Source organism: Medicago sativa, chromosome 1 (genome assembly GCF_051527215.1).
Source record: "Medicago sativa cultivar Bolivia chromosome 1, Bolivia_mono, whole genome shotgun sequence".
NCBI classification, from domain to species: Eukaryota; Viridiplantae; Streptophyta; class Magnoliopsida; order Fabales; family Fabaceae; genus Medicago; species Medicago sativa.
Window position 1 is genome coordinate 2,425,152 of NC_140749.1, and position 9,455 is coordinate 2,434,606.

Genomic DNA, 9,455 nt, shown 5'->3' on the forward strand with positions numbered 1-9,455 from the left:
AAATAAGTGGACAATGTATTTAGGCATTTCAAAGGAACGTAAAGGTATACAAATATAAAGGATATATATTTATCAAGTACTTAGTGGAGATATTGAAAAGATTGTGACTATTTAGTTTTAACTCCACTAGTTATTGTATTGATTGTGTTGATTAATCTTCCTTATTAATTAGGGGTTAACTAGGAGAAGGCGTAGCAGAAGACATGGCTCTGGATCAAGAAGCTCTAGATACCATATTAGAACTGAAAATATGTTTATTATGTCATATTATGTGGTGAGAATGTACATTTATATAGGTAGTAGGAGTCTCCTAGTTAACCCCTAATTAATAAGGAAGATTAATCAACACAATCAATACAATAACTAGTGGAGTTAAAACTAAATAGTCACAATCTTTTCAATATCTCCACTAAGTACTTGATTAATTATTCTAACACTAGGCATATATGATTTTGATTGATATTTGATAAATATATACATTATAACACACAAATCCAAACTAATCAAACTAATAAAAATATGGTCAATATGCACTATATCAATATGCTCAAAATATGGTTATTATATCATTATGGCCAAACTAATCAAACTTGCCAAAAAAGCAAAAATGCAAACTTATCATCATTATAACATACATACATTATAAAATTAAACATATTTGCATCTTTCAAAAAAAAAAAATTAAACATATTTGCAAAAAAATTACACAAAATAAGCAAGATTTCCTCACTTATGCATTTCATCAAACACCTTATGTGCATTCTAAATTAGGAGCATAATTAGTGTTATTTGAACATCTAAACAACTACATTGTACCTACACTTAGTCTAAACAACAATTGCAGCATAAACAATCCATCAAAGCATCTAAATCATTTTGCTCAAAATTATAAAAACTAACACCCTAAACAAACTACATTGCATGTAAAAATGAAGGAAAAAACTTACTTGTGAATTAATTGAAGAAATTAGGCTCAAATTCGATCAAATGAAGTTTGGAGAAATTTGGAAGAGTGTTTTCTTGTGTTTGTGTTTCTGGAAAATGGAAAAGTGAGGGTTCTGTCCTTGTTTATTCGCAGAACTCAACGGTAGTTAACTACCGCTGAGTGTCAGTGGCAATTAACTGCCACCGCTTTGCAGAACGGTAGTTAACTACCGCTGGGGGCATTTAAGTATTTTACTTGTGTCTTTATGAAGTTTTCTATGTCAAAAAGCAATTTTCTTTTTCTTTGCATCTATTTCGCTTTACATATTAAAGGCCCTAACTTCAGTGCAACAGCAGCTGCAGTTGAGGCTGCATTTTGAATTTTGATATATCCAACTCTCATTGCATTGAGTTCTTGGTTTAGATGAAATCTGGAAATAATAAATAATTGTCTTTTCAACTTTTATCCATTATTATTTTAAAAAAGTAGAATGAACTATTTCAAAACATTTGAACCCAACAACTCTAGAAACTAGTAGCTTCATAATTTCATGTAAAAGGAAATGGGTAAACCACCATTTTGGTCCCTAGAAGTGTAACTCGCTGTCATATTTGGTCCTTGATTCAGTTGAAAACTTAAAAAAAAATCCTCCACTTTGCATTCTGTTAGTCACTTTAGTGATTAGTCCCTAACGTTAATAGGGAAGTTAAGTTGGTCGGAAAACGCTGACATGACTACTAAGAAGACCAACGGTGCCGATGTAATTTAAAAAAAAAGGTCATAAGATGTCACCTCAATGGAAATTGTAATCTCAAATAAACGGATTTTCTTAATAGATTTAATAGGAATTTTTGTTTTGCTTTACACTTAATAAAAAAAATTAAAAATGGTTTGTTATGGAAGTGTACAAAAAAAAGGAGTTTGTTGGAGAGAATATATCAAATGATTGTTTGTTTTATTTTGTCAAAACAAACATCAATTGTTTGTTACTAATGAAAGATATGAAATCAAATTTATTGAAAAGAGAAGTGATGGTATAATTTTTTTATGAAAAAGAAAAAGATCAAACCTTTTTTCGAAGAAAAATTAAAATCTTATCCCATACATATCGGTTCCCATGGTAACTAATTGCACTATTAGTTTGTTACATAATGCATATTATATATTGTACCGACTTCATCCGATTTGATTACCCAAGAGAAATCCTAAAAGAAGGAAATTACTTCTAAATCGTTAACTCTCCAGTTTTTTTATTTTTTATTTTTGCAGCATAGTTAATCTTCGCATTCTAGATGGTGTCTATTAGCAAACAAGATCAACCAAAATTGGTACAATTGAAAGATTTGATGCCACTACGTCCATGGATGTCACCACCTCTACAGTTTAGTGAACTTAAAGGAGTGCAATATATGAAACTCAAGAAACCGATTATCAAAGATGGAGTCGAAATCTATTGGCAACCAAAAATCATAGCAAATGAAGATGAAGTCCATGAGGATGTAATTCCATGTCAAGTTTTCGAATTTATTGATAGACATGTGGTGAATGTTATAAAAAGGTGGGTTGACAAGTTTGTTGGTCAAACTTTTAACTTTAAATTAAACTATCGATGATGAATCAATGCTATTTACTTTATGATTTTGTGGGAGTTTTTGTTTTGGATTTTTGAAAAATATGTATATTTTTTGAGTTATTATAGTTAATTAAGATACAATCGAGTAATGATAATAAGTTGACATCTATTTAGATGCAAAGAAAATCCCTATTTTCTTTGCATCTATTTAGCTTTGCACATTACAAGCATTAACTTTAGTACAACAGTAGTCACGGGTGAGGTTGAGTTTTGAATTTCATGTGTCCAACTTTCATTGCATTGAGTCTTTTCTTTTCACCTTTTTTTTTAAAATTTTATGAGGTTGATTAATTATAAAATGAACTGTTCCAAAACATTTGAACTCAACATCTATAGAAGACTAGTAACTTATCCCTTAGTCTTTAGCATTTTATTTATATTTTTTTGGGTACATCATGTAGCTTATTTACCAGATAGCTGTACAATGTTTTGCATATACTTTTACACACGTTGATCAATTCAAGAGTGATTCAATCTCTTGCATAAAAACCAGACTGCAGCAAGAAAAATCCAGAAAACACACTGTTTATATCATAATTAGTAATAGACAACACAATTATCGCGGTTTCTCTTTGTCATCATTATCCAAGGTCCCCTTTCTCATCATAGTTGCAAACTCCTGGTAATTAATTCTGCCATCCTGCAAATAAGAAAGCTCAACCATAAGTAGCAATTCACATAGAGAGCAAAAGCACTTATAAAAGGTCAATACTCAATAGTATAGTATATGTGACATACATTGTCGGTGTCAACATCGTCAATGACTTCATCTATAGTTGCTTCATCTCCCATTTGATATTCAGCCAAAGCTTGTCTAAGTTCCTCTCTTGTTACATAACTGAACAGTCACCCAAACAAAACTTAAGGTAAGCAAGAATCTGAGAAAATTCAGAATCCAAATAGCTAGACGAAAATCTGATAATACTGAATTACTTGCTTTTATCATCTGAATTAGTACTTGTTAATCAAGCAATGTGTGTCATAGTTAAGGATAAAGCAGAAGAACCAAATACTGACCCGCTGTTATCCTTGTCAAAGTATTGAAAAGCCTTGAACAAATTCTCTTCCCTCTCAAGTTTATGCCGGTTTATTGTGGCAGTAATGAATTCATGATAGTCAATAGTTCCATTCTTGTCAACATCAGCCTGACCAAACATGTGAATTAGGAAAACTATGTAACAGTTCTTATTTTTATACTTTCTTCATGAAGAGAAAATATCAGAAACATTAGTGTATGTTTGATTTGAGAATATTTTTTGTTTATATTTCTATTTCAAGTTAGAAAATCATGTTATTTTCATTTTGCTATTTTTATTGTCAAAGTTTTTTTAAAGTGAAAACAATGTGCCAATTATAAAATAAAAAACATAACATGAAAATACAGCAGAAAATGTTGTCTCAATTCAAACTTGTTCTTAATTTCTAAAACTGCCGGAGACAGAACTTACAGCATCCATTAGCTGCTTTATTTCAGATTCACTAAGCTTGGATCCCAATTTGGACAGTCCAGATTTTAGTTCTTCATATGTGATTGTGCCACTTCGATCGGTATCTATATTGTTGAACATTTGTTTCAAGCCCTTTATTTCCTCATCTGAAAGGTTTTCTGCTATTACCTTCAGTATCAAAAAAAATAAAATAAATAAATAAAGATATTATTACCAAGCAAGTATAACTATCTATGTGGTTTTTTTTATTATACAATGTTAATAATCTAAATTTGTAATACCTTTAAAGCAAGTTTCTTCATCTTGTTCATTGCTCTGAACTGTTTCATCCTAATTAAAACAGCATTGTCTAAAGGCTTGTCTGATGCCTCACCACCTTCCTTCATCCATGGATGTTCTGTTTCAACTTAATAATGTGAGTAATAGACCTTATCGATCGATGATAAAAATTGGTCAAAACAATAATAAATAAAATACAGCTCATGCTAGGCATCAACACAACAGTTAATCAATTTTAATTGGTTTCTGTAAGTACTACTTACCAAGGGCATCAGAAGCTGTAATGCGTTTCTTAGGGTCGTAACTCAACATTTTCCTGATCAAATCTTTTGCAGCAGCTGAAATAGAAGGCCATGGTGCACTCTCCAGATCAAGCTTACCTTCTAAAATTGCTTGAAATATGCCTTTTTCGGTTTCTAAAAATGTTCAACAAATAATGTCACTAGACCAAAATTTTATCCATCTGTGTAAACTGAAACAGAACAAAAACATTGTATTTATATACTTAATTACCAGCCCAAAATGGAGGCACCCCACTTAGGAGAATATATAAAATGATCCCTGCACTCCATATATCAATCTCCTTTCCATAACTCCGTTTTAACACCTCAGGAGCCACATAGTATGCACTTCCAACAAGTTCTTTATATACTTTGCCTGTAGATTTCCTTATTAGTACCATAGTAATATAAATGTAAATACACACTCAGTCATAGGCACACAATATATGTTATCAGCCAATTATAATGTAAGAGTTTTTATTTTTATTTAAGCCAGAAAAAAAATCAAGTGACCATGCATGATATGGGATAACATAATTGTCATCGTCACTAAGCAGTGCATGATATAACATGGTTTTCCAGCACATATGTGCAGTTACATTGCAAAAGCAGAATGCAACAAAAACATATAGTAATTGCCAATTTTTGTTGACACCTAATTGTTATGGTGGGAACCACATCCCAAATTTAAATATGTCTCTTGAGTCTCTTTTAAGTTCTAATAATGCAATTTTGAATCATATATTAGGAGGATGGTCCACTGATGAATTATAGGTTTCACGTATTTAGTGCTTGGCTTCTTGTCCTTGCTTTTCTTCTGTTGCTAATGTGAAAACGTTTACTTGATTGACCTGTCCTTATCACATATGAGATATGATCGTTTACTTGGTTGACTCAATGTTTCCCATAATGCTAGTTGACTTGGTCCATATCATCCAAACGTGTTTTTCATTTTATCAAAGCTTTAACAACTTAGGGGATTTAATCTCAAATATTTACGCAAGCTAATTAAGTTATCCTTAAAATAATAGACATTGACACTATCTTGTGACACCATATGTTTTAGTCTAAGTACATAAGCCTAGGTTACCAACTAGGTTCCGTGGTTATGCTCTAAACACAGCGAACGATTGTAATCACGAATTTACCTATTGACAATGTGTTGTATTTAAATTGGCTTGACTTTTCAACCCCCCCCCCCCCCCCCACCCACAATGTATGGTCATACAGGACGCTAATTGGTAGTTTGCCTATCGTGATTGCCTCGCGAGCAAACATTTCGGAGTAGATGTAGCATTAGTCTTTTGAGAATCGTGTGAAGTCTACCGTTATCTCTCTACCCTTTATGCTTTTATAAACGTTACATTTCCCTTATGTTAGGTCAACCCTAATTTAGGCTTATGATCCCTAACAAATATTCTCCCATGATTGTCAATAATTAGGTGAGGGGCATGAAATGGACACACAACTCTGTATGGAAATGGTCTTTTACCGTTGGAGCCTTATCTAACCGACCGAGCTTAATATTAGATCATGCTCACTTAACCCGTCCCTCTGCCTATGTCTCAATCAACAAACTCATGAACTGTCAATCCTTGCTCTAGGAACCCCGACAGGTCATTCACAGTCGGACACATTATGATGGGCGACCATCAACTTTGCTCCATGATACCGAACACAGCCCAGAACGTCAAGCCCAAAAGGCAAAGGCACTCTAACTAGGCTAGTGACCTGATATTAGGTACAGAACACCATCTCAGATTTTGAGTCTAACTAAATATCACTAAACCAATATACAAAGTAAGCACAAGTGTTGATTGGTTTGGTAATTTTCTTTTGTCTAACTCAATATAATGTGTATGTTTTTCTCAATACTATTCAACTAAAATTTCTTATCTAATTGGAATCCAACAAATTTGAAAACAAATGGTAATGTGTAAAATCCTTTTACTAAAGGAGAGCTAAAAGAAAAGGAATCCATAACAATCATGTTGTAAATGAAAATAAACAAGGATTTGAGAATGCAATTATCCGGCCGGCCCAATGAAAAAATTGGCATCTAACTACTACTAACCTTCTTCAATGAAAACAGACAATCCAAAATCAGTGGCTTTCAAAGGAGCCTTATGATCTTTACTAGCAAGCAAGAAATTCTCAGGCTTAAGGTCCCTATGCATGACCCCCATAAAATGACAAGCATGAACCACATTCATAATCTGCTTAAATATAGAAGCAGCTTCACGCTCAGAGTAGCTACCCTTTGCAGTGATCCGTGCAGTGATCCGATCAAAAAGCTCACCACCTAAACACAACTCCATCACCAAATGCACACTCTCTCTATCCTCATAAGCACCCTTGAACTCAACTATGTTTGGTTGTCCACTTAAGTCCTGAAGGATCATGATTTCCCTTTTAACATCCTCAATTTCTTTCTTTCTTGTAAGCTTTCGTCTCGAAATGGACTTACAAGCATAATTTCTTCCGGTGGCATTTTCAGTACAAAGATAAGTGACACCAAATTGACCCCTCCCTAGTTCCTTTCCAATACTATAGAGTGTCTTCATGTCAATGTATGGCCTTCCTAATATTGGTTGATGATGATCACTTGCATTCGCATTCGATGATGATGAAGCGGAAGAATATGAAGTTGGGTCTGATTTAGCAGCAGCAATATGGTGTGGATATCGCGTTTGACGAGGTTGATTTCTCTGTGGGGGTTGTGAATTAGTACCATAGTCATAAGAGATAGGTACTCTGTTGTCGTGTGGTTTGGTGAAGCAGTGTCCCATGTTGAATGATGTTTGTTGATGGAGAGATTGATTTGTGACTTGAAGGAAGGGTTTTATTTTATTTATGTATGCAGTATATACATAAACTTAAATTAACTATGAATTTTATGGAAGTTTCAATTTATGCTTTGCTTGTTTTCTTGGGTTGTGATGGGATGGTCCTCACATAGTCACATAGCATAAAAGCAATAATATTCCTTTCTTTTTGCATTAGTACGCTTTGCTCAAGTGAGTGGGAAACCGGTTTCGTACTTTATGTATTTCATGACATTATCAGAAGTTGTTTTCATGTTACAGGCCCTTTAGGCCCAAGCCCAAAAGTCAAGGAAATTTGTGAGTGGACTTTAGCTCACTTCACTATAAATCTATGAGAATTACTTCATAGACGCCCTACTCAAAATTTAGTGAAAACATCTATTGAAATACATGTTTCCGTAGAGCTTAAAGTCTCACATTGTTAAGAAAGAAATTGAGGTCAATGATAGTTTATACGTAACATTCACACTTCTCAACCCAATGAGACACCTTCTAAAAATGACAAAACCTTGAATGACTTACATCCAAAGCGGACAATACGTAGTATTTCCTATTTCACATTCAGCTCAGGCTCAATTTAACCCACTTTAACCAAACACATGCAGCTAGAGGGAGAGATTAAAAATAAAAAGAGTTGCAGAATATAGAGAATGATGATAGAGGGAGTAAAAGTATAATAATTAAATGAAAGGAAAAATAAATAATAAATAAACTAAAAGTAATGATTAAATTGTACCTTCTTCAAGGAAAATGGAGAGTCCAAAATCAGTAGCTTTAACAGCAGCATTCTCATCTTTTGAAGCAAGCAAGAAATTCTCAGGCTTAAGATCACGATGCATAACTCCCATAAAATGACACACATGCACCACATTCACAATCTGTCTCATAATAGTAGCAGCTTCACGTTCCGTATAGTTTCCTTTTTCAATAATCCTATCAAAAAGTTCACCACCTTTACAAACCTCCATCACCAAATACACATTCTGTTTGTCCTCATAAGCTCCTCTGAACTCAACAATATTCGGTTGCCCTGAAAGATGTTGCAGAATCATAACCTCTCTTCTTACATCATCTATCTCTTGCTCGCTTAATAGTTTCGCTCTTGATATCGATTTGCATGCATATTCTCTTCCAGTTGTTTTCTCTGTGCATAGATATGTCACACCTGATTGACCTCTTCCGAGTTCTTTCTTCATATCGTATATATTGTTGATCACTACGTATGGTTTACCTAAAATTGTTCCTATTTGTGGATTACTAGAAGAAGAAGAAGAAGATGGAGATTTTGTTGGTTTGGGAGATGGATCATAACTTGGTTGATTGTAGCCATAGCCAGAGCTATGCCTAGGAGAGGACTCTGAAGAGGAGACAATGGGAATGTCTCGGTTTGTAGTACAACAGAAAAACGCCTTAAACAGTCCTAATCCCATTCTCAAGTTATTTTTTTTTTCTTTCTTTTTCTAGTTGCTTTCCCATTTAACATTTGTTTTCAGACATATATATATGCATTCATTTACATTATGAGTTTTAGTATGAATGATTCATTTGGTACTATTTCACATTTTTTTATGCTTTTCTTCTTAGTTTGGGTTAGGGGTGAGAATAAAATGTAATTTGTATAAGATTGTAAGTTTAGCAGCTTTATGCTCCGGAAAGAATTGATTCTATTACTCTTCCTTTGGACCTTGGTATTTGTTGGTCATGAACGCTTCCTTTGATTCTATTACTCTTCCTATGAAAGTTTTCTTTGTTCAAGACTCTCTTAATATGAGGGGTATCTTCATTCATGAATCAAACAAGTTTCCTCTCTTTATAAATAGTGACAATGTAGCATATTTTTATACAGCCAACATTTCTGTCTCTAACTACAATTTGGTGGGTACAAAGGTTCTTGTAAATTTAATGCCTTTTACATATGAAAATATCCTTTATGAGAAATTTATCGTGGGCAATTTGATATATAAATTGAACTAGTGGAATATTTGATTTTCACTTCTTATGTACTTTGTCTAGTTACTTGAAGTAGCTTTCTTTCATTTTAGTAAAATATATATCATGGACCTT

General features: G+C 33.4%; 1 protein-coding gene across 2 annotated transcripts; it reads right to left on the minus strand.

Annotated features, from left to right (window-relative positions):
* Nucleotides 1-2,889: 2,889 nt before the first annotated feature.
* Nucleotides 2,890-8,862, minus strand: CPK29 (calcium-dependent protein kinase 29). Of its 2 annotated transcripts, none has more exons than XM_085754211.1 (8): nt 8,128-8,862; nt 4,799-4,942; nt 4,549-4,701; nt 4,288-4,403; nt 4,007-4,174; nt 3,576-3,703; nt 3,297-3,396; nt 2,890-3,198 (listed from the first exon to the last, which is right to left on the minus strand). In XM_085754211.1, exons 1-8 carry the CDS (start codon nt 8,819-8,821, stop codon nt 3,115-3,117), a joined length of 1,587 nt encoding a protein of 528 aa, XP_085610337.1. In that variant the 5' UTR covers nt 8,822-8,862; the 3' UTR covers nt 2,890-3,114. The 2 variants fall into 2 exon arrangements, with proteins under 2 accessions (XP_085610337.1, XP_085610329.1); XM_085754203.1 differs by having other exon boundaries at nt 6,641-8,862.
* Nucleotides 8,863-9,455: the final 593 nt, after the last annotated feature.

Coding starts and splice junctions, on each gene's coding strand:
- CPK29 (XM_085754203.1), bottom strand. CDS start 7,355: ATGGGACACTGCTTCACCAAACCACACGACAACAGAGTACCTATCTCT. Junction 4,404..4,548: donor TACAGCTTCTGATGCCCTTG/GTAAGTAGTACT, acceptor AAGTTGAAACAG/AACATCCATGGATGAAGGAA. Junction 3,199..3,296: donor ACGATGTTGACACCGACAAT/GTATGTCACATA, acceptor TCTTATTTGCAG/GATGGCAGAATTAATTACCA.